Source organism: Simochromis diagramma, unplaced genomic scaffold, assembly GCF_900408965.1.
Source record: "Simochromis diagramma unplaced genomic scaffold, fSimDia1.1 OVJJ01000271.1, whole genome shotgun sequence".
Taxonomy (NCBI): Eukaryota; Metazoa; Chordata; class Actinopteri; order Cichliformes; family Cichlidae; genus Simochromis; species Simochromis diagramma.
This window is the reverse complement of record NW_024386909.1, coordinates 1,716,646-1,742,317: the sequence shown is the minus strand read 5'-3', so window position 1 is coordinate 1,742,317 and position 25,672 is coordinate 1,716,646. Positions and strand designations below refer to the sequence as shown.

The window sequence follows — 25,672 nt, the reverse complement described above, 5'->3', positions numbered from 1 at the left end:
GACAAAAAGTCAGAGCTCTATTGAGCCAACCATCCCTTTAACGTTAACTAGTAATGACTTCATGAACTTCTTCACAAATAAAATTTTTATCATTAGAGAAAAAATTACCAGTAATCATCCCACAGATGTAATATTATCTACAGCTACTCTTAGTACCATTGATGTTAAGTTAGACTCTTTTTCTCTAATTGATCTTTCTGAGTTAACTTCAATAATTACTTCCTCCAAGCCATCAACGTGTCTTTTAGACCCCATTCCTACAAAACTGCTCAAAGAAGTCCTGCCATTAATTAATTCTTCGATCTTAAATATGATCAACCTATCTCTAATGATCGGCTATGTACCACAGGCCTTCAAGCTGGCTGTAGTTAAACCTTTACTCAAAAAGCCATCTCTAGACCCAGCAGTCTTAGCTAATTATAGGCCCATCTCCAACCTTCCTTTCATATCAAAAATCCTTGAAAGAGTAGTTGTCAAACAGCTAACAGATCATCTGCAGAGGAATGGTTTATTTGAAGAGTTTCAGTCAGGTTTCAGAGCTCATCACAGCACAGAAACAGCTTTAGTGAAGGTTACAAATGATCTTCTTATGGCCTCTGACAGTGGACTCATCTCTGTGCTTGTCCTGCTAGACCTTAGTGCAGCATTCGATACTGTCGACCATAATATCCTATTAGAGCGATTAGAACATGCTGTAGGTATTACAGGTACTGCACTGCAGTGGTTTGTATCATATCTATCTAATAGACTCCAGTTTGTGCATGTAAATGGAGAGTCCTCTTCACACACTGAGGTTAATTATGGAGTTCCACAGGGTTCAGTGCTAGGACCAATTCTGTTTACATTATACATGCTTCCCTTAGGCAGCATCATTAGAAGACATAGCATACATTTTCACTGCTATTCAGATGACACCCAGCTCTATCTGTCCATGAAGCCAGATAACACACACCAATTAGTTAAACTGCAGGAATGTCTTAAAGACATAAAGACCTGGATGGCCGCTAACTTTCTGCTTCTTAATTCAGATAAAACTGAGGTTATTGTACTCGGCCCTGAAAAGCCTAGAAATATGGTATCTAACCAGATTCTTACTCTGGATGGCATTACCTTGGCCTCCAGTAATGCTGTGAGGAACCTTGGAGTCATTTTTGACCAGGACATGTCCTTCAATGCACATATTAAACAAATATGTAAGACTGCGTTCTTCCATTTGCGCAACATCTCTAAAATTAGAAATATCCTGTCTCAGAGTGACGCTGAAAAACTAGTTCATGCATTTATTACTTCCAGGCTGGACTACTGTAATTCATTATTATCAGGATGTCCAAAAAACTCGCTGAAAAGCCTTCAGCTAATCCAAAATGCTGCAGCAAGAGTCCTGACAGGGACTAGAAAGAGAGAGCATATTTCTCCTGTTTTGGCTTCCCTTCATTGGCTTCCTGTTAAATCCAGAATTGAATTCAAAATCCTGCTCCTCACATACAAGGTCTTAAATAATCAGGCCCCATCTTATCTTAATGACCTTGTAGTACCATATCACCCTATTAGAGCGCTTCGCTCTCGCTCTGCAGGCCTACTTGTTGTTCCGAGAGTATTTAAAAGTAGAATGGGAGGGAGAGCCTTCAGTTTTCAGGCCCCTCTTCTGTGGAACCAGCTTCCAGTTTGGATTCGGGAGACAGAAACTATATCTACTTTTAAGATTAGGCTTAAAACTTTCCTTTTTGCTAAAGCATATAGTTAGGGCTGGACCAGGTGACCCTGAATCCTCCCTTAATTATGCTGCAATAGACATAGGCTGCCGGGGGATTCCCATGATACATTGAGTTTTTCCTTTCCAGTCACCTTTCTCACTCACTATGTATTAACAGATCTCTCTGCATTGAATCAAATCTGTTATTAACCTCTGTCTCTCTTCCACAGCATGTCTTTTAGCCTGTCTTCCTTCTCTCACCCCAACCGGTCGCAGCAGATGGCCACCCCTCCCTGAGCCTGGTTCTGCCGGAGGTTTCTTCCTGTTAAAAGGGAGTTTTTCCTTCCCACTGTTGCCAAAGTGCTTGCTCATAGAGGGTCATGTGATTGTTGGGTTTTTCTCTGTATCTATGAAGCGCCTTGAGGCGACTTATGTTGTGATTTGGCGCTATATAAATAAAATTGAATTGAATTATCTAAATAAGTGGGTAAGAAATTTATTTTGTCTTCAAGCTCTCCATGTTTCAAATGTTGGACACTGCTAGGTAATTACTTATAACAGTCAACGAGACCCTGCCTCACCCTATCATGTGACCTATTGAGAACAACTGACGCAAGACTCTCCAGTGCTGGGAGTGAAAACGAGGAGGTTTGGTTGCAGACACACGTAAAGTAATTGGTTGCTGCATATACCTTGGTACACTGAAAGATGAAGGACAGGAGGACAAAGATGGAATTTTTGTGGAATGATTTGGTGTGTGTTGTAAAGGAGTGGTGTATCTGCCTTTTGACTAGCAGAGCAATGATTTATGGAAGCTGGGTGTGGTGCCAGTTTGCTGGGTAAAGGATCTGTGGGTTTTATAAATATAACTTACTATAATAACAGTTTATTTACTGATTGAGGGTGGTGATGGTGCTTTTTTGTCTTTGGACATTTCAATGTGGTCACACAGTTTATGCACGGATGTGTTGAGATTTAAACCAACAGCATGGAAAACTTTGATCTGGTTGTAGGTAGAGCCTTTTAAGATTTATGACTGTGTCAGAGGTTGTGTGTGGAGGCGAGGAAGAGATGACCCAAACACTGGACTCACGGTGTAGAATGATGATGTTTTACTGGAGCGAGTGAAAGAACAGAGCAGGAACGACAGGACTGACTGACTGAAAGACTGAATGGCTGGCTGAACAACTGAAAACAGGTGGGAACGCAAACATAATATCTACAATGACATGACAAGGAACTGGTGGAAACTGAGGGTTTAAATACACTGGCTACACTGATTTTTGTAATATTGATATTCATATTGTGAGTGGAAATTTTTTTAATGGACATTCTTTGTGATCAGCAGTGACTCTTTCCTGTTGTCCTTCAGCTCAGCCATGTAGGGCTATCACATCAAAACATCTGGGTGCTTATCTTGTAAGAGCAGAGTAACTTCTATTTTCATCACTTCCTTCAAAATCTGCTTCATGTGATATACATTTCTAATTTTACTCGAGTACTGATGCCTAATTTGTTTGCAGAGTATGTACATGTGAATTGAATGTAGTTCCTTCAAAGCTTTGGTGTGATCATTTACATTGCAATGAAACACATATTGTTTGCTGATCTTAAGTTACAGCTTAGACATTTACTGATGATTAACCCTTTTATGGCCTGGTGCTGTTTGAAATATAATTTCAGTATGTAAAAACTGAGCACTTTGTTAATAAATGTATCAGACTCTCTCAAATGTGTTTGCTCATAGGGGGTTAAATTATTATTTTGGTTTTTCTCTGTATGTATTAATTTAGGATCTACCTTACAATGTAAAGTATCTTGAGGCGACTGTTTTTTGTGATTTGACGCTGTATAAATAAAATTGTAATGACTTAATACTGACTAGAAGCTAAAAGCATATCATTAAGCAAAACACTGCAGGATGGAAAACATAGATATGGTAGATCAAACCAACCACATAATACCACAGTAAATGCTTTGCTGTGATACTGGTTAGTACTGAAGCTGATGTACACACAAAGATTGAAATTTTTCTCTTCAGCTTTAACACTGGAAGTTTGATTTTATAAATGCAGCCAGCTGGGCAGTGCAGCCTATCAAAGCTAGAATAGGGGGAGATAGCGTGAGACAGAGGCTGTGAATCTGTCACAGAGCCACTGAATTTCTTGTTCTTATGTTCTTATAAGAACATATTTTACTTTGCATGCAAGAAAACTGCACTTTCCTAAACAGCGTGTACTCTGTCTGTACCTGCTGTTTAGTTGTGCTGAAATTTTTTCACTCGATTAAAAGGTTAAACTTACAAGCTTTGAGTGAGTGACAGAAAAAACAAATATTTAAGGGTGAAGATTTAGACTGTCACAGTGACTTCCTCTTTTGTTGAACATAATCAGGAAGGACAAGACTGACTCTACTTTTACATTGTTTTAGTCTTTGGGTGTTTCATTACTATTTTTTTCTGACATTGGGAGCATCTAGTTCATATATTGTATTGTAATTCTGTTTCATTTTATTCTGCAATCTCAAGAAAACACTACGCAATAGAGGAACCAAAGTATTTCTTTGTCAAATGGCTATGTGTAGAGCTACAATTTCATAATAAATTAGATGCAGGTCTTCCATTGTTCGTGCAATTTTTGAAAGATCTGCCGTAATTCTTTAGTCATAAACCAGTGCATGTGTGGGTTCTTGGCTTCCTGGCCGATCAATCAAATTGGATAAGTAAGAAGTAGGCTTCACCAGAGCTGCACTGTGAGTGTCACAAGTGTTCTTTGTAGTGTTTATGAAAAGAGTATTTTAGGCTTTAATTGTCACAAAATCTATAAAATACTCCAATAACCTGTTTTTGTTTTTTCTTTGTGAAGAACTTTGGGTCTTTTATGGATACGTGTGAATTGAAACTGTACTGTACACATAGATCACACTGAAGAATACATGTTCTTGGTTTCAGACTGAGTTGTTCTTTGATGTCACTAGAAGAGATGTTATTAAGTTCAAAGACCAGCCAAGGTCCAGCTAAGGGCCCATCACAGATCTGCTGTCCATTTTAAGTCACTGTATCTGTACTATAATAGCAGAACCAATGACATGCGTGACGTGTAACACATGTGAGACGTATGATTGAGCAGAAGACCAGTTTCCACCCTGACTGTAAAGCACCTGTTAGCTCAGCGATCTTCCATTAACAACTACTATTAAAGCTGGATATCAACAGGCCACAAGACAAGCAGAACAGCACTGAATGAGCAAATCCTGGTAAACGTCAAAGGTCATCACTCCAGTGAACACGTCTCCATTGCACTGAGTCCAGTGCTGGTGTGCTTTATGCCACTGTAGTCTATGCTTTGCATTGTGCTTGGTGATGAACCCATGAAGCTCCTTGAACATGGAAACCAATTCCATGAAGAACTCTACATCAGGTGTGTCAAATTCATTTTACCTCACAGGCCACATATGGCCCACTTTGATCTTAAGTAGACTGGACCACTTAAACGATCATTACGACAGCAAGCCAGTACGTGTATTCACTGAGATCTGATTTTGGGAATAAACTAATTCAGATGAACAATTTGTAATATTTGTACCGTAATGTTTTATTAAATAATCTACTAGATGGACTGATTAGGGTTTTGCATTTTGACCAGTAAAATTAGAAAGTATTTGTCATTTATCTATATCTATAGATACATGTTAGTTCATTAGATGGGGGGATTTAATAGTTTATATTTCTCATGTATCATAATAATTAATATTTCCCAAATCCAAATTTACATTTGTGGCCTCATTACAACATGGATAAATTAAAAATGGCTAAACATTTATTGAGCTCAGATATAAAATAGGATTTTTCCACAACTAAACTCATGTGCCAGAAATCAAATGCCTGGTGTTGCTGCTCAACAACCAAATTGTAGTGTTACTGTGCTCTTTCCCACACTTTGTGATTAATTTTAGTGCTGATGCAGTCACTGCAGATGTGCTAAAAGATACATGTAAATGTAAGTACTTGTAGAAAAGTGATTTCACTGTGACTGTATTTTAAGGAAGTCTTATCTATCACAGGATATCAGCAGAACTGAAGAGTTTTTCTCAGAGGCATCGAGTGACGCCTCCAGCAGCTTTGTGATAAACTGACTTTATTGCACTTTCTTAAACAAGTTCTCTTTCTGTACTTCCTTCTTTCCAACATCGGCTGGGCGACACGGTCCACTGTAATTCTTCTAAAACTGCAAAACAATAATTCTACACTTGGGATTGTTTGGTAAGGAAACATTTTATTGCTTTTATTCAATAACTTTTTACTTTTCTTTCATTGCACTGACAGGCACATATAAAGTTATCTTATTTACTGATGTTCAAGTTTTATATGAACTGCTTTGTGTTACATTTTTTATATTTCACCATGTTTTAAACCAAAGTCCTACAAGAAAATAAAAACAAGAACTGTATGAATGAAGAAGGAACATTTTTATGATAAAACAGCTTTAAAAATATTAAGTACAGTGTTAGAACTCCATACATGAAATTGTCTTTTTTTAATCCAGGCAGTAGAGTAGTCTGTGTGTGAACATGGAGACAGTCAGCATGTTACTGATTGTCCTGTTTGTTTCAGGTGAGTATTTCAGTATTTCAAAGTCATTATTGGAGTTATTTTACAACGTAAACTTCATTTACTAACAGAGTGAACATAGACCTACTTTTTGTACTGACTTTAAATTAAAATGTTTTTGTACAAAATGTTAACACCTAAGGAACAAAAAACTTTGGTGGCACTTTCAAGCATTACAATAGACAGTTTTTGAAACTCTGATTATGAAGATTTCCATCTTACATCCAAACAGCAGATGGTGGTGGAAATGTTCCTACCATCTCTGGAATATCAGCTAAATGTTTAATTTAAAATGGAAATATGCAAATATTTTTTTTCACGCTAACTAAAGTGTAGCAAATATTTAATGAGAGATGAGAGTTTTGTTTGGGAGTAGAAAAACATGTAGTTATTTTGTTTAAAACTGATGTGTGAATGGATTAATCATTAAATTGTATTTACAGGTGCTTTGGCTGATTATTCCTATAAAGCAGACCTTTTCATAACTGCATCAAAGCAGCTGGAAGCACTGAGTGGATCTTGTTTGCAAATCCCATGTAGCTTCAGACTCAAAGAAGAACAGAAATTTAACAACAAAAGTGAAATTTTTGGAGTGTGGATTAAAAATAATCCCGAATTTGCCAACGAGGCAAACAATGTGATCTTCAACAGTAGTGGAGCAGTTAGCATCTATCCAATAAGTATTACTGGGAACCTGAGTCAGAGAGACTGCACCACTCTGTTTTCTAATTTAACCACAAACTACACAGACACATACTTCTTCAGAGTAGAGAGTGAACCATTCAAGGCAACAGCAGCTTGTGATCCTCTTCAAATAACAGTCAGAGGTAATAGTATGTTTGTTTGTTTATTTTTTGTTTATGTATTACATTAACATTAAACTAACATTTAGTACTGACTATCTAGTCTTTGATCTATTTTTTTGAATATAATCAATATCACTTGAGCAAATCTTGTATTAAAGTTGTAATGATTGTCCCAGCATGACACTCAGAAAATTGTTTCTTATTATAACGTCTGCTCCACTTTTATGTTCAAGACTTGATTACATTTATAAAACAAAGTATGAATTTAGAACAGGTTTTGAAAGCATTAGGCTTGCAGATTTTAATCAGTGGTGCAAAGAGCAGTGTGATTTTATGTGAAACCACAGATTCTCCTTGGAGGCCAAATATCACCATCTCAGGTGATCTGAAGGAGAAGGAGTCTGTCACTATAACCTGCTCAGCTCTCACTCCCTGTCCACACTCCCCTCCTCAACTCACCTGGAATCTCCAACAAGACTCTCACAACAAAATAGAGGAAAACACAGATGGAAGCTTTACAACTAAAATCCAGCAGAACATCACTCTGTCAGACACACATGATGGAAAGAAGATCAGCTGCTCTGCCAGATATCCTGTGAACCAAGGAAAAGACACCAAGACAGCAGAAACAGAAGAGACTCTCAGTGTTTCATGTAAGACAATCAGAGTTTGTTGTTGAACTGAAGCCTTCAAGACACACGTGTCAAACTGCAGTCCCGGAGGGCTGGTGTCCTGAAACCTTTCCACGTATCCCTGATGCATTACACCTGAATCAAATTAGTAGGTCATTTGCAAGACTATGTGGAACTTGACTGCATGCTGAGGTGGCGATTCAGCCATTTGTTTCATGTTACAGCAGCACATGAGTGAATGAACATGGTGCAATAAAATTACTTTTAGAAGTACATTTTTCCAAGCACTGACATTTACTTACATTTACTTGAGTCGGGTTGGGATTGCCACCTCAGCATTCAGTCAAGTCTTGCTAATGACCTACTAATTTTATTCAGGTGTCTTGCAGCAGGGACATGTGTAAAAGTTTCAGGAGACCAACATGATTTATGGGATAATTCTTTCCATTTTTGTTTCTCCAGATTCTCCTAAAGACACCTCAGCATCCATCAGTCCATCAGCTTTGGTGTCAGCAGGCAGCTGGGTGAACCTGACCTGCTCCAGCAGAGCCAAACCTCCAGTCAGCAGCTTCACCTGGTTCAAGAAGAGCAGAGATGGAGCTGTGAAAGTATCTGAAGGAGAGATTTACAGCTTCAATGTAACAGATGGAGGAGTTTATTACTGTGTGGCCACTAATGATCTGGGTAATCAGACATCAGAGATTCGTTTGACTGTTGGAGGTAAAATTACTCAGCACTAAGTTTCAAAAGCTGTTTTTATAATCATTTTTTGTCGTATTCGTTAAAAGTGAGTTGAGAAGGAAGTACATTTAGCTTGATGAAGTTCAAATTATGTACTTTATCCTATAATGTGTGGTTGTTCATGCGTTAGACTTGAAAATATTTATTGACCTTAAATTGTCTTACTTATTATTATTATTATTATTATTATTATTATTATTATTATTTCTTCTCTTTGTTTATTTATTTTTGTTTTCCCTTATTTTGTTTTATTTTTTTTCTTAACAGAGCTGTTAAGAACCGATGACTTGCTTTTCTCCTCTTTTGTCATGGCTCTGAGTCATTTGTCCCAGCATTTTGATTTTATTGTGTTTTGTGATTTCTTTGTGTTGTCATGTTTTAGTTTTCTATTTTTTAGCTTTGAGGTTATTGGGGTTTTGTGCCTTTGCATTTTTAAGACAGGTTACGTTTAGTGTTACACTCAGCCTAAAGTTTAGTTGACTCTGTGTCTGAAATTTTCGTGTTTGCCTGTGTTATGCTTTCTTGTGTTAGGCTCCTTTTGCGTTTCCATCATCCCTGCATCCTGTGAAAATTTGTCTTCCCGTTCATGTATGTTTCTCTCTCATGTAGGTGTTCCCCTTTGCCCCTGTCTCCTGCATCATATTTCTTCTCCCCAGCCCATCTTGTCTCTCTCTCCCTCAGTGTCACTCACTCCCTTCCTCTCTCTCTCACACACACACACTCCTTGTGTCTTGTCTTTCTTAATTGTTTCCATGTTTCCCTCTTTTCCCAGTCTGTCTCGTTCCCCTGTGTGTTCCTTCCTTCTGGCCCGGTGTCTAGTGATGTGCGGATCGATCCTGAAATATCGATTCCTCCGATACCAATCATTTATGTTCTAGAATCGATTCTCACATTAAAACATCGATATTTTAGTAGTTTAGGGTAAATTTGTAGTTTATCATTAACAGGAACACAGTGGAAAGAAACTATATCATTCGGATTGTCTACATTCAAAGGAACTACTTCCTCTTCCGCCTTTCATAGTCATGTGCGAAATACGGCCGTATAAATGTCTGGCAGCCTCTGGCGTGCGCACTCACAACAATGGCTGAGCGTAATTGGAGTAATTTGTGGACATATTTTACATCCACAAACAGCCGAGATGTGGTTTGCGATACATGTGGCAAATAGTGAGATGTTGTGGCCATACGTGCCAACCTTGAGACCTCAGAATTAGAGAGACATTCAAAAAGGCTGCTGGGGGGGGGGGGGTGATAAATACATTTTACAGTGTTTATTTATCGGATAAAATACGTTAAATATCACCATTATTATTGGCCGGCCCGGAAACAGCAGGGATGTCCAAATTCAGAGGCTGCTTCCACTTGAGGACCCGGCCTTCGTGGTCTAAAGAAAGCCGGGTAGTATGACGTGAGCTCCCTCGGTGGAGTGAAACTGCTGTCTGCTCCTTGCTATCTAAAATATAACCGGGCGCTGACTTAAACTCTCGACCGTCTCACACTTCTATTAAATCAGTTTTCTGTTTGACGTTTATTCAGCTGTGTGAAAACCCCGGAGGAACCCTCCTGAGGGATTAATAAAGTTAAATTTAATCTAATCTAATAACTTTATTCTCAGCCAAACCAATTTACTCGCGAACAAATAAAACACTGAAAAAGCCAAACAATAACATTTTTAAGTTATCAAAGTGACTTATCTATCATGTTTAATCCGAGTAGTGAAAGACCGCGGGGGTTTGAAGACGATGTGTCGATCGGCTCAGATATTTGAAGTTTACACAGCTACATTCTCACCTGAAAATATGTTAAAAGTTTTTTTTCGACCCAGAAAGAGAAATAAGAGTAATATTAAAACTAACTGGAATTGGCTGGGCCGCGCTATGAATTCTGCGATATGGTTTTTCAATTTTGTTGTCCGGGTGGAAAATCGGGAGAAATTCAGGAGAATGGTGGCTCCGGGAGATTTTCGGGAGGGGCACTGAAATTCAGGATTCTCCCGGAAAAATCGGGAGGGTTAGCATGTATGGTTGTGGCAACATCACTAACCTCATCAAACACCTCAAAGTAAATCATATCACAGAATATGACGAGCGTATGTTGAGGCAAACTGAAGAGGAGGAGAGGGACAGGTGACGTCTCTCACGGAGTCCTTTAGTGCTGCAGCCAGGCAAGGTGTTCAAATAGGCACAACTTCAGTTTTTTTATTTCTATATGATGAACCCTGCATTATTAAGTGATAAGAACAAGAAATCTGATGTCCTGTAATCATTATGACGCTATAACTTGAGATCCAATAAATAAAATACATTTTTGTACAAAGTATCGGTATCGGATCAGTATCGTCGATACCACCCTGAATATTACTTGGTATCGGATCAGAAAGGAAATCAGTGGTATCGCACATCACTACCAGTGTCTAGCCACGTGTTTTTAGTCTGCACCTTAGTGTTTCCTGTTTTACTTTGACAGGGTCGTGTCAAAGTAAAACAGGACTGTCTTGTCATTATGTTTCATCACCCCGGCTGTGTTCCCTGTTTGTTTCCTTTTCCCTCATCACCCTCTTTTGTTTTTATGTTGTAAGTTGTCACTCATTCTTGTCTTTCCTTGTCTCTCCAGGTTTCATAGTTTTCTAGGTTCCTTGTAGTTTTCCAGTTTAGGTTACTTTTGTGTTCTAATTTTCTCTTTAGTTTGTGTTCTTGTGTTAAGCCTAAATAAACGTCTCACCCTTGGTTAAATTTATGTTTGTTTCCACACCTCGTTTTGTCTATATTTGGGTTCTCATCAAAAGCAACACAGTCTATAGCCACAGACCTTGGCGCCCTTTTCTTCTTGACTGGATGCTTTTACTTATTTTTCAGTTACATTGCTACACTGAAATTTAAAGAGGATGTGAAAAAACTTTAGCAATGGCTGTCTTTCTGTGTCTAGATTATTATACAATGTTTGACTCACATGGTGTTTCATATTTATCTTGTACCAGGAGAGCAGAATGATCACTTCACACTGGGACTAGTTCTTGGAGGAATCACTGGGACCATCTTACTAATTTGCTTGACAATATTTCTTTGGCAAGTATCACACATGACAGTAGGAAACATGATATTTTGTCACTCATATTTTAGCTGCACAATAAAATGTGTTTTTTTCCCCCACCAAGCTTAGATTTACTCACACATATATTTAGTATAAAAATATTTTATTTTATTGCCTCTTATGTTGTCCAGGTGCTTAAAGTCAATGCGTCAAACTATACAACACACTCAGGTAAGAAGATACTAAATTTGTTCAATCACTTTACCTGCCTGTTTCCATGAATATTTACTTCTGTATTTCTATAACAGCCACAGTCACATGCTTTCAAATTTCTAAAAACATGATTAAGAATGGACTCAACAGGTCTACATCACAGATTTTCTTATGTGTTTTTTTAATAGATTCAACCTCATGAAGAGCAGGTTGTTGAAGGGCCAGCAAATAACACAGAAAAAGAGGAAGAAAACATCCATTATGGAGAGGTCAGCTTCTCTAAGCTGGGATATGAAGCATCCTCTGACTCAATGCAGGACAGAGGGCAGCAGCAGGGTACGGTGTACGCACAGGTGATAGTCAACAAGCCAGAAAACAGCTTAACACAGAGAGTTAATGGCCAAGAGGAACTCTACGCTGAGGTGAAGAAAAAATGAGAAGTATCTGTTTACAGTCTATGAAGAATAAAATATAAATGTGGAGCATTTACATGAAAATATGTCGTTGTGACTGCCAACAGTTCCTTTTCCAACTTACCAAGAATTTCTTTAATAGGTCATCTGGCTTTTCATTTAAGTAGACACAGACAGCTTTTAGAATGCATTCCCGTCAAACATCAATGCTAGTATTCTGGTGGAGAAAAGAACTCAATGTGATTTTTAACTCTCTCCTTCACTTGCTCCAACTTTCTGAATGAAGTGGGATGTCAGCTCCATGAGCATGTTGAATATCTGTCTTTAGTTTTGATGTCACTATCTTGTGACAGCAAGTTGCATTTAAAAAAAAATAAAATGTTGTGGTGGACCACTGGAGGAGTAATAAACGAGCAGTGTTTATCGAGAGCTCTCGTGTCGTCTGTGTTTACCTCCACAACGTAATATAATTAGTAAGTTGTAATTATTCTGCAGAAAAATGCTCTCGATGAGTGTTAAACAGACTATGCAACTATTAAAGGTGAACACATTTTAAACACTGTATAATCTCTTAAATGTCCACCATCATATTCTACAAATCCTATTTGTGTGGTGGCTTTCTTGTAAGTAATACATATCTCTTAATAAATACAACAATAAAAAGGTGACTTCTATGGGTTTTTTAAACAATCTTTTGAATGAATAAAACAAATTAAAGTGTTCTGTCCTGAAGTTTTGAATTGTCCAGCCTGAATTCTCCTTCAAAGTTTGTCATAACCCAAATAGGTGTACTGTAGGGTAATTGTCAGTGTGCAGACCCTTTTACCTACTATCCAGGTAGAGCTCTCCACTGTAGTATGGTGGAGATTTGCGTCTGGTAATCTGGTGAGTAGTCATGAAAGAGCGATAAAAGGTGAGACAAGGTAATTTGCTATTAAAGTGTACAAAACACAGTGGTGGCCTGCACTAACTGTAGTTAGCTGAGAATCTGGCAAAGAGTGGTTGAGTGTGGTGGCCTTTACAGTCCACAGCTTAATTACCCACAGGTGAGAGCAATGAGCAGGAACACAGTGGCTCCTCCGAGAGGTTGAACTGCCGGCTCAAGAGATAAACACTGGCACTCACCCAGACCATGACAGAAAGAATATCAGCTGCTCTATCAGATATTCTGTGAACCAAGGAAAAGTCAGCAAGACAGCAGAAACAGAAGAGACTCTCAGTCTTTAAAGCAGTTGTTTTTTGATGTGAGGCACAGAGGGACGTCGTAAGCCCTACAATAAATTGGGGTTTTCACCCTCAGGATGCCAGCATCCTGGCACCTCCAGCAATATCTCCTCAGATCTGTTGCATTGCTGCCAAAATAACATGGCATGCAGGTGAGGTTAGACAATGGTGTTGGTGGTGGTAATGCTGAGGCAGGAGCAAAGTCCAGCATCTCCTTGGCAAGCTGCTCCCGAAACATTTTTTGTGTCATTGGCTCCTTACCTTGCCTCTTGCATAACTCCATATGCAAAAGAAAACTATTAACAACAGCAATGTCTAAGAAATGATAAAACAAAGTTTTATACCATTTCATAGTTATATGGAGGACAGTGTAATAACCAATCAGAGCATCGGACAAATCAACACCACCCATGTTCTTGTTGTAGTCTACAACACAATCTGGAACAGGTACAGCCTTTGTTGTCCAACCTGCAGCCTCCTTCACTTTTTGCTTCACAGTCTTCCCGCTGAAGGCCTTGTGCACTGTGGAGCACATTGTGACCTCTCGAGTGTCAGTCCACTTCACAAACACCAGTTCGCCTTTCCTTATCCAGCGCACATCTCCCCTCTCAGCCTTCTTAGGAAAGTAATTTTTGCGTGTGCGCGGAAAGCCTGTCTGTTTTTTTCTAATAGTGCCAAAACAGCCATTTTTTTCTTTATATAGGTCACTGAAGAGTGTAGGGCTTGTGTAAAAATTGTCCACATACAAAATATAGCCCTGCCCAAGCAATGACAGATGTAAAAGATCCATAACAGCTGAGTAGCTAAGCCCATATGTTGTGCTGACCTCACTCTTACTGGTGTAGCCAGTGTCTGAATCAGCCAAGACAAACAGTTTATATCCCCACTTTGTGGGTTTGTCCTTCATAAACTGTTTCATTGATATCCTACCCTTATATGCCACCATTCGCTCATCGATGCAAATGTTTTTATATGGCTGGAAAAGGGCTTTGCAGGCAGTCACAATCTGGTTGTAGAGTGGCTTTATTTTGGAAAGCCGGTCGTACTCTGGGGTGTTTCTTTTATTTTAATTGTCCTCGTCATCTTTTGGGCTGCTAAGGTGCAATGACCACAAGATGGCTTCAAAATGGTTTCTTGACATAGTGTCACGAGGGAAGTGAAAGTTATAAGGCCAAGTTATAAGGCCATTTTTTTCTCCAATAGTCAGCTCTGTAGTGTACACTTACAAGGCCTGTGTAAAGAAGAATTGCCAAGAAGATGTAAAATTGCTTCACCGTGAGAGCAGTCCATGGAAACCTGCTGCCAGCCCTCCTTTTCTTTGCAGCATTGGCATTTGTGTTCTCAATAATTGTTCTGACAACGTTCTCACAAAAGAATAGCTGGAACAGCGACAGAGGAGACCATGCTGTTGTGGTGTTAAATGTAGGGCCTGGGTCCCTTGCTGGCTTAAACCTGAAGGGGTTGGGATTTCTGTCCTCCTCATCCCTGTCTTTCCACAGTTCTTCCACCCCAGGAGACCCATTTTCCTTGAACTTTGGTTTAGCCTTTCCAGTTTTCACCTTTTTGGCCTGCTTGGGTGTGAGAGCTGCTGCATGTCGCCATGTAGAGGATGAGGGCCGTCGGGGCTCATAGTCTTCATCCTCAATAAAAAAATAAATAAAATAAAATCAATGAGAAGAAGGTTTTAAAGAATGTGTGTGCATATAATAAATACAATTATAACATATAATAACTCAAAGCATGCTTAGTCATCCAGGTATGGTTGTGTTTTCAATGGGAGAAAGTTTCATCATTTATCCAAGTGACTTTGTCAGTCTCAGATCACAAACAGCACTACCAACAGTGGGATGTGGTCAGTTTCATTGGCATTGTTGATTCCATACCGTCAATATGCAAAGCTGAGACTGAGGAAGTCATCTAGATGAGTGCTGAAATTTTATAACAAAAAGAACGCAACGACGAGCAGAGAAAGAGACAGACACTAAATAAGAGAAGGGAACAGGGCAAAGAGGAAACCCCGGGAAACACAGCGGATGCTAATCACACAGGCGAGACGGTAGTGATGGGATTTCCGGCTCTTTTTAGAGAACCGGCTCTTTCGGCTCGGCTCACTAAAAAGAGCCGGCTCTTTCGGCTCCGAACCGGCTCTTCATGTTGTTTTGTTGCTTTAATTAATTTATTATTAACAATAATATAAAATTATGAACAAAAGGAATTACTAATGTAAAAAAAAAGTGGTTTTATTTTTATATGTTTATATATAAATATATGCGGTGGCCCCTAGAGACAAAACACTTACAAACTCCAAAGCACATTCCCAGAGTTAACTGAACTTCCAAAACAGAGCTACCTAGATCACTTAAATTACACAATTGAAAGCATATGTGTATTTATACACAAGCACTCATATATATTCAAATAATAATAAAAAAAATGTTCATTTGTCATTGGTACTTGCTGGCTTGTGTAGCCACTAGGTAACAAAAGCTCAACACTGCGCCTAGCATTCTGGAGCACTTCTGTTGTGTTTTGTACGTGCTTCAGAGTTTGTACGCGTTTTGGAGTTTTTACGTGCTTTGTCTCTAGGGGCCACCGTAAATATTCTTTTATTTATTCACTCCACATAAAATGTAATAAATATTCATATAATACAAAAACCAACTAGTCACAGTTCAACTTTTAACTATTTAAATGTTCAGCTTTTTCCTTTTAAACCAATTTAAAGTGAAACAACACAAAACACTGCAAACCGCAGCACAATTAAATATAAATTAAAATATGAAAACAAAAAGAAGATGCATATTCTCTGTCATATGGAGCTGCATGAATAAACTTTCTGAATCCTTTATCATCTGCAACTGAAAATAGTTGTGGATGATTACTATACCTTTCTAATGTGACGTTGTTGTCCCTGGCTCTCTCTCCCCCGCTCTGTTCCTGTGCTACTGCCAGTGTGACTACCACCCCTCCCCCCTCTGCCCAGCGCAAAGCACAAAGCTCACATGCGGAGTGAAGCAGAAAAAAGTGTGAGAGAGGGTGAGATAAAGGGAAGAAAAAAAACAAAAACCCACGGCTTGCGATAAGGAGCCGGCTCTAAGAGCCATTTTGTTCGTGACTGACACATCACTACTGTGCAGTATGTGGCGAGGGCATGCGACAGCCAGCGAGCGAAAGGCAGAGGGAGCTGTGCTGCTGCTGGAATAGCTGGAGGCCAGAGGACCGTGGGGAATTACAGGGAGTGCAGAATTATTAGGCAAGTTGTATTTTTGAGGAATAATTTTATTATTGAACAACAACCATGTTCTCAATGAACCCAAAAAACTCATTAATATCAAAGCTGAATGTTTTTGGAAGTAGTTTGTAGTTTGTTTTTAGTTTTAGCTATTTTAGGGGGATATCTGTGTGTGCAGGTGACTATTACTGTGCATAATTATTAGGCAACTTAACAAAAAACAAATATATACCCATTTCAATTATTTATTTTTACCAGTGAAACCAATATAACATCTCCACATTCACAAATATACATTTCTGACATTCAAAAACAAAACAAAAACAAATCGGCGACCAATATAGCCACCTTTCTTTGCAAGGACACTCAAAAGCCTGCCATCCATGGATTCTGTCAGTGTTTTGATCTGTTCACCATCAACATTGCGTGCAGCAGCAACCACAGCCTCCCAGACACTGTTCAGAGAGGTGTACTGTTTTCCCTCCTTGTAAATCTCACATTTGATGATGGACCACAGGTTCTCAATGGGGTTCAGATCAGGTGAACAAGGAGGCCATGTCATTAGTTTTTCTTCTTTTATACCCTTTCTTGCCAGCCACGCTGTGGAGTACGTGGATGCGTGTGATGGAGCATTGTCCTGCATGGAAATCATGTTTTTCTTGAAGGATGCAGACTTCTTCCTGTACCACTGCTTGAAGAAGGTGTCTTCCAGAAACTGGCAGTAGGACTGGGAGTTGAGCTTCACTCCATCCTCAACCCGAAAAGGCCCCACAAGCTCATCTTTGATGAAGTCACGAAGAGGTAATTTAGCTCTGGTAAGACATGTGAACACTGAAGTCTGTGGGTATGAATATAATAGCAGCAGAAAAATCACAAACCTTTTTCCAAAAAAACAGAAATGCTCTAGAGAATGCAAAGGAAAAACATCATGCAATGAATTGGAAGTAATCTTTACTTTAAATACTTAAGGTTTTCTAGTTTCTTAATTTCTCTAATAATCATTAATGGTATAGGCACAGGAACACTTCTGAAAACCACTTTATTTTGCTAGCTCTATCTTTTTCACCTATCTCTATCTCCTGTTCTCCATAGGCATCCTCTCAGTCTCCATGATTGTAATAAACAATCAGTTTAAAAATTCAGCTGTCTTTTCTCCTAGACATCTCCATACCTGCACAGGTATCTGAACCGGCCACATTTCCACTCTTCATAAGTGCCCTACCAGTACAGACTACAATTGTGCTACACTCTAACCTGTTCACATGCTTAACTTTCTTTGGAGAAACATAGGTTGCACTAAATGGTCTTTTCAGCATGAAAATGTCAAACCACAGTGTCTAAACAGTGCAATAACAGAATGTCTCTGTAGCAAAAAAGTGCTTAACTGCTACAGTTTAAGCCTGTGTTGTTCTGAAACAAACCAAAAAAAAAAACAAAAAAACCCAAGAATATTACTTTAAAGTAACTTTGTTTTCCTTTCGTCACACTAATTAAAAAAAAGGATGTAAATGTTTTGCAGATCATTTCATTCTAATTTTATTTACAGCTTTTGATGGAATTATGGAAATATAAATATATGTATATTCAGCTGTCAGTCTGGATACTCATTATGATAGTATTGTTAATTTTGGTCTCCACAGACATATATGCCAGTTCATGAAGAGCAATTATTAAAATATTAAACTATAAACTAATTTAAAAAAATCTTTACCTCTGACTGTTATTTGAAGAGGATCACAATGAGCTGTCGCCTTGAATGGTTCACTCTCTACTCTGAAGAAGTATGTGTCTGTGTATGTGGTGGTTAAATTAGTAAACAGAGTGGTGCAGTCTCTCTGACTCAGGTTCCCAGTAATACTCATTGGATAGATGTTAACTGCTCCGTTACTGTTGTAGATCACATTGTTTGGATAAATGACAATTCTGGAATCCTTTTTTATCCACACTCCAATGATTTTTCTTGTGCTCTTAAACTTCTGTTCTTCTTTGAGTCTGAAGCTACATGGGATTTTCAAACAAGATCCACTCAGTGCTTCTTTGGTGCAGTTATGAAGAGGTCTGCTTCATCAGGGCAGTCAGCCAAAGCATCTGTAAATACAGCATTATAGACATTTTTCCCCTCCGTTTAACAGTGTGTGCTGATATTTTTCAATCAGGGAATGAGCAGATGGCTCCATCTATAATGGTCTTTTGGCATAATTCTAAATTAGAGTAGAGTATAAATTACCCCTATAATATCTTTGAATAACTGAATAAACAGCTCACCTGGAACAAAGAGGACAATCAGTATCATGCCAACTTTCACCATGTTCATAGACGGAATCTTGTTCCCTGGGTTCAAGGTTCAAGGTTCTTCAAGGTTCAAGGTTCTTTATTATTTGTCACATGCATAGTTATACAAGTATAACACACAGTGAAATGTAGCCTGACACGCTTCTCGACATGTGCAAAAATTGGGGGGGGGGTGTAGAGGAAGAACATTATATATATATATATATATATATATATATATATATACACATATAGTATATACACTGGGTGAATGTGCAGTAGTAGCAGCAAGCAGGTGAATTCTGTACATTAATATGAATAGATATCTGACTATTTTACAGGATAGACAATATAAACATATTTAAAATTAAAGGAATTGAAATGTACATTGTGCCTTGGTTTAGTGTCTGGAAGAGTCCTGACTCAGTCAATTATAGATGATGTGAGAGGGCGGGTGTGTGTGTTTAGGGCACGGATGGCTTGGGGATAGAAGCTCCTCTTGAGTCTCTCTGTCCTTGCCCGGAACATGCGGAACCTTCTACCAGATTGCAGAAGTTGGAACAGTTTGTTGCCAGGATGGGACGGGTCCTTCAGTATCTGCGCTGCTCTAGTCCGGCATCTCCTGGTGTAGGTGTCCTGAAGCGGGGGGAGAGCAATCCTGCAGCAGCGTTCTGCTGTACGGATCACTCTCTGGAGAGCTTTTTGGTCCTTCACACAGCTGTTCCCGAACCACGATGTCATGTTCTGTGTGAGGATGCTCTCCACAGCGCCTGTATAGAAAATCCTGAGGATCTTTGGAGAGACCCTGAACTTCCTCAGTTGTCGTAGGTGATACAGGCGCTGCCTAGCCTTTTTGGTCTGGACCTGAATGTGGGCAGCCCATGTCAGGTCTGAGGAGATGTGGACACCAAGATACTTGAAGGACTGCACCCTCTCCACTGGAGCTCCATTAATGATAATGGGCTTGTAGTCTCTGTGCTGACCCCTTCTGAAGTCCACCACCAGCTCCTTGGTCTTGCTGACGTTCAGCTGGAGGTGGTTGTCCTGGCACCACGATGCCAGATTCTTCACTTCATCCATGTAGGCCGCCTCATCGTTGTTGGAGATGGCACCCAACACCACTGTGTCGTCAGCAAACTTCACAATGGTGTTGGAGCCATGGGTGGCCACACAGTCTGAAGTGTAGAGGGAGTAGAGCAGTGGCGAGAGGACACATCCCTGAGGTGCTCCTGTGTTGATGGTGATGCTGTTGGAGAAGCACCTGCCCACCCTCACCACCTGAGTTCTGCCAGTGAGGAAGTCCAACACCCATGCACACAGACGGCTGTTAAGTCCCAGATCCCTCAGCTTTGTGAACAGTCTGCAGGGCACTATTGTGTTAAACGCTGAACTGTAATCAACAAACAGCATTCGCACATAGTTACCCTGTTTCTTGTCAACGTGGCTGAGAGTGGTGTGTAGGACGTGGGCGATGGCATCCTCTGTGGATCTGTTGGATCTGTAGGCGAACTGCAGCGGATCTGTGGTGTCTGGGATGGCGGAGGAGATGATGTTCTTCAGCAGCCTCTCAAACACCTTCATTACTACCGAGGTCAGTGCAACTGGCCGGTAATCGTTCAGGGATGAGGGTTTGCTGTTCTTGGGCACAGGGATGATGGTGGATCTTTTGAAGCATGTGGGGACCACAGACTTCGCCAGGGACTCGTTGAAGATGTAAGTGAACACACCTGCTAGCTGGACAGCACAGCAGTGCAGCAGACGGCCGGTGATGCCGTCTGGCCCCGCCGCTTTCCTTGTGTTCACTCTCCTCAGTGCCGCTCGGACGTCATGCTCCGCAATGCTGGTCACCGGTCTCTCGCTGATGACGTCACTGTCCTCGGTAGTCAGGCGGTAGAAAACTTGTTAATTTAATAATATAACTACACAAAAACTATAAATAAAAATGAAACTATAATAACTCGTGTTTTCGTGACTACAAGTAAAGCACTAGTAAACACAATAATGTCTCTGTCAGTACGGTAAAGGAAAAACAACAGAATAAGTTTCAGTATCACAAAACTAAGAAATAAAAGCACAAAATATTTTCTTACCTAACGAGTTCATGTCAGGTCTTTTTTTAGCAGAATTCTAATAACCCAACTGAACTACTTTTTGTCATGTCAGAAATGAGGAAGTATAAAGATACTCACTGATAACAAGTGTGAAACAGTCAGTGTTATGCTTCCTGCTTAACATGCAAAAGAGGAAGTCAGAGTCCAAGATGACTTGTCCACCCTGCAAGACATCTTAGACTCCTTAAATGCCCTTAAGTTAAACCTGGTGCAGCGGGAATTATAATTACAGCAGACCCGCTGGAGCGGCATTTGAAGATGCTGCAGCATAAAACCAAGGTGCAGAGAGCCCTGTTATAGGTTGTGACTGAATTAAAATGTATGTTGCTATCTTCTTTCGGAGCTGCCAGCAACACGCCTCCCCGCTGCTGCCTGCCCTCTTCCCTCGTCTTCTGCCTCACGAGCACCCTGTGCCTGCTGCAGACAAGTTTTCTGAAGAGCTGGACAAGAGCGGAGGATTTCTGACACAATGTGCTCTCATTTTCAGGCAGAGGCTCCGAGGAGCCTTTTTGAACAGCCTGAAATGTGAGTTGGCAATACAGGGAGTGCAGAATTATTAGGCAAGTTGTATTTTTGAGGAATAATTTTATTATTGAACAACAACCATGTTCTCAATGAACCCAAAAAACTCATTAATATCAAAGCTGAATATTTTTGGAAGTAGTTTGTAGTTTGTTTTTAGTTTTAGCTATTTTAGGGGGATATCTGTGTGTGCAGGTGACTATTACTGTGCATAATTATTAGGCAACTTAACAAAAAACAAATATATACCCATTTCAATTATTTATTTTTTACCAGTGAAACCAATATAACATCTCCACATTCACAAATATACATTTCTGACATTCAAAAACAAAACAAAAACAAATCAGCGACCAATATAGCCACCTTTCTTTGCAAGGACACTCAAAAGCCTGCCATCCATGGATTCTGTCAGTGTTTTGATCTGTTCACCATCAACATTGCGTGCAGCAGCAACCACAGCCTCCCAGACACTGTTCAGAGAGGTGTACTGTTTTCCCTCCTTGTAAATCTCACATTTGATGATGGACCACAGGTTCTCAATGGGGTTCAGATCAGGTGAACAAGGTGGCCATGTCATTAGTTTTTCTTCTTTTATACCCTTTCTTGCCAGCCACGCTGTGGAGTACTTGGACGCGTGTGATGGAGCATTGTCCTGCATGAAAATCATGTTTTTCTTGAAGGATGCAGACTTCTTCCTGTACCACTGCTTGAAGAAGGTGTCTTCCAGAAACTGGCAGTAGGACTGGGAGTTGAGCTTGACTCCATCCTCAACCCGAAAAGGCCCCACAAGCTCATCTTTGATGATACCAGCCCAAACCAGTACTCCACCTCCACCTTGCTGGCGTCTGAGTCGGACTGGAGCTCTCTGGCCTTTACCAATCCAGCCACGGGCCCATCCATCTGGCCCATCAAGACTCACTCTCATTTCATCAGTCTATAAAACCTTAGAAAAACCAGTCTTGAGATATTTCTTGGCCCAGTCTTGACGTTTCAGCTTGTGTGTCTTGTTCAGTGGTGGTCGTCTTTCAGCCTTTCTTACCTTGGCCATGTCTCTGAGTATTGCACACTGTTAGGGAAAATATTCTAAAACACTTCTTCAGTAAAGACTCAGAGAAGAGAAACACACAGAACTTCTTGCTAGCAAGGGCAGCCTCCAGACTGAGAGACTCGCGCTGAGCTTTGCCCTGGTCTTTATTTATACTTCAGTGGTGTGTGTGTGTGTGTGTGTGTGTGTGTGTGTGTGTGTGTGTGTGTGTGTGTGTGTGTCCTGCTGATCAAAGGGTCATATAACATGAAAGCACAAAAGGTACATCCTTGGTCATAAAGAGGGTAGTCTCCCCCACCCTAGATGGCACGGTGAGGAAGTCCAGCAGTTAAAGCACTTAGACTAAAACAGACATAGCTACGTTAAAACAATAAAACAAGGTACGACCTCTCCCATGCTCCCAGGATGTGGGGGTGAACCAAGCCTGCTAAAAATCACACATCCTGTTACTACCAAATAACTACAAACAGCATCCTACCATAAGCAAACTTATATCACTAAAAGATTATACTGACTACTAAATACAATTTTCCATTGACACACACCTTGTGCTTTTGGGCACTCCAGTGATGTTGCAGCTCTGAAATATGGCCAAACTGGTGGCAAGTGGCATCTTGGCAGCTGCACGCTTGACTTTTCTCAGTTCATGGGCAGTTATTTTGCACCTTGGTTTTTCCACACGCTTCTTGCGACCCTGTTGACTATTTTGAATGAAACGCTTGATTGTTCGATGATCACGCTTCAGAAGCTTTGCAATTTTGAGACTGCTGCATCCCTCTGCAAGATATCTCACTATTTTTGACTTTTCTGAGCCTGTCAAGTCCTTCTTTTGACCCATTTTGCCAAAGGAAAGGACGTTGCCTAATAATTATGCACACCTGATATAGGGTGTTGATGTCATTAGACCACACCCCTTCTCATTACAGAGATGCACATCACCTAATATGCTTAATTGGTAGTAGGCTTTCGAGCCTATACAGCTTGGAGTAAGACAACATGCATGAAGAGGATGATGTGGACAAAATACTCATTTGCCTAATAATTCTGCACTCCCTGTATTTGAAAATTCGCGATAACGATATAACTGACGATATAATTGATGCGAGACAAAATACAACTCCACAACATTACTAGCGCAAAAAGACAACCTTCCATTTATTTTCACTTAAACAATAAGCTGTTTTTTATGTACATTAAAGCTTTATAAAAATGTAACAGTGCAAATGCAAATTCCTTGCTGAAAGTTTAACCAAAAGGCATTTCCAGTAGAAATGGGCTGGCATATCCTGAGCATAACCATGCATAATATCCACTGAAGTTAAAAAGAGGTGCTTTGCAACATTAAACTGCAGTGTGCAGTGCGTATTTTTTGGACCATCAGGTGCACGGGATTATAAGGCACATTAAGTGAAACAAAGCAGTCAGATAAATCAAACTTTATTAAACTCATTCTTCTTGCTTCCTCCACTTCTGTACCATTGATTCATTAATGTTGAATTCTCTGGCAGCTGCTCTATTCCCATGTTGTTGCAGTATATTAATGACTAACCTCGTATTGTGGATGGATTATCTCAGTTGTTCTCCTGACTGAAGTTTGGTCCGTTTACAGCATCCTGCCATGCGATTGCATTTGTCTCTAACTATCAGGAACCTTAACGTTAACTTTTATAAGTGGAAAAGTGTTAGTGTTCGTCCTCCAGCTTCACTGTTTATGTTATGCTAACATAGCTGTGTCGCTAGCGATCACGTAGCACATCATTATATACCACCTAGCCCAACTTCAGTAACCCTACAAACGTCACTGCTGTTTAGTTTCCTGTCTTCATTTACGTTGGAAGTGATAGCAGAGCTGTACGTTTGAATTCTTTCAGAAATCTCTCAGTCAGAACATGCAATATCATGCTTAGGTAACTAGCGAAACTAGCGAGCTAACTTCCTCTAGCTTCCTGCTAACTTCTAACTCCGTTAAATGTAATAAATTTTGTTTTCATGGATGCCTGGAAGTTAAACTTCATAGTTACACCTGGTAAAGCAGCAATGCTGATCGTTTTATTAAAGATGAAAGAATTTAGACAGTTTTTAACTCTCGGTGATGCTGCAGTGTTCGTTTGACCTGAAGCATACGGAGTTTAGGACCCAGATTACTCCCAGATTTAAGAGCATCTTAGTCCGACAAATACGACAATAACGACGGCCGCTTGCATGTTCTGCAAAAAAATGTGCTTTGTCGTGTATCTGACGGACAAAAACCAAACCAGTTCCACATCACTGAAGCTGCACCATTTTTACAAACCAATTCTGGTTCATCTGTTTCACTCAACAATCGGCCATGTGCGTATGAAAACAAAGGCACTGCGCATTCGCGTTTTACTCATATTCTATCGCGATATTTCATTTTCCTATCGTTGCCTAACATTATACCGGTATTACTGTGAACGGTATAATATGGCCCAGCCCTAAGGCCACTTCTTTACAACACACACCAAATCATTCCACAGAAACTCTGAGCCCAACAATCTGAATCCATCTTTGTCCTCCTGTCCTTCATCTTTCAGTATACAAAGGTATATGCAGTTGTAATGGTGGATTAACAGGTGTTATTCTAAGGAGGGAAACTGTCAAAAAAGCCAAGGGAATAGAAGGATATAAAAACTGTATCACTAAAATGTAATTTATTATACAAAAACAGTTAAAAATGCAAAAGGAATTAAAACAACCCTGGCCAGGGGCGGGGCAAGGAAAACCCAGCAGCCGTCCTGTCAGTCTCTCAGCTTGGAGGTGCTAGGCAGAGAGGGGCAGCGACGGTCACTGTTTTTTTTACAGTGGCTCGGTTTATTGCATTAAGATAAGTCGCGAGAATTACCCCGCTGCTTTTCTGTAGCACGTCAGCACTATGGTCTCGCAGTGGGAGGTAGGGCGCTGTCCTGTTGCCAACTACAGGGAGTGCAGAATTATTAGGCAAATGAGTATTTTGTCCACATCATCCTCTTCATGCATGTTGTCTTACTCCAAGCTGTATAGGCTCGAAAGCCTACTACCAATTAAGCATATTAGGTGATGTGCATCTCTGTAATGAGAAGGGGTGTGGTCTAATGACATCAACACCCTTTATCAGGTGTGCATAA

At 40.0% G+C, this 25,672-nt stretch overlaps 1 protein-coding gene and 1 long non-coding RNA gene across 2 annotated transcripts; one reads left to right on the top strand and one right to left on the bottom strand.

Annotated features, from left to right (window-relative positions):
• The first annotated feature begins 5,822 nt into the window (after positions 1-5,822).
• Positions 5,823-12,793, top strand: LOC120736193 (B-cell receptor CD22-like). Its single transcript, XM_040036171.1, has 8 exons — positions 5,823-5,954; positions 6,238-6,305; positions 6,746-7,129; positions 7,456-7,761; positions 8,203-8,460; positions 11,461-11,548; positions 11,705-11,744; positions 11,915-12,793. Exons 2-8 carry the CDS (start codon positions 6,263-6,265, stop codon positions 12,161-12,163), a joined length of 1,368 nt encoding a protein of 455 aa, XP_039892105.1. The 5' UTR covers positions 5,823-5,954; positions 6,238-6,262; the 3' UTR covers positions 12,164-12,793.
• Positions 12,794-18,625: 5,832 nt separating this feature from the next.
• LOC120736204 lies at positions 18,626-21,547 on the bottom strand. The gene is made up of 3 exons (XR_005696434.1): positions 20,957-21,547; positions 18,861-18,926; positions 18,626-18,683 (listed from the first exon to the last, which is right to left on the bottom strand). It is a non-coding gene; the product is annotated as an uncharacterized LOC120736204 (long non-coding RNA).
• Positions 21,548-25,672: the final 4,125 nt, after the last annotated feature.

What these genes read in the sequence shown, in the direction of transcription:
- LOC120736193 (XM_040036171.1), top strand. Translation starts at nt 6,263, where the DNA reads ATGGAGACAGTCAGCATGTTACTGATTGTCCTGTTTGTTTCAG. An exon ending in TCTTCAAATAACAGTCAGAG is followed by an intron (nt 7,130 to 7,455) that starts GTAATAGTATGT and finishes GTGAAACCACAG; the next exon opens with ATTCTCCTTGGAGGCCAAAT. An exon ending in AAACTATACAACACACTCAG is followed by an intron (nt 11,745 to 11,914) that starts GTAAGAAGATAC and finishes TTTTTTTAATAG; the next exon opens with ATTCAACCTCATGAAGAGCA.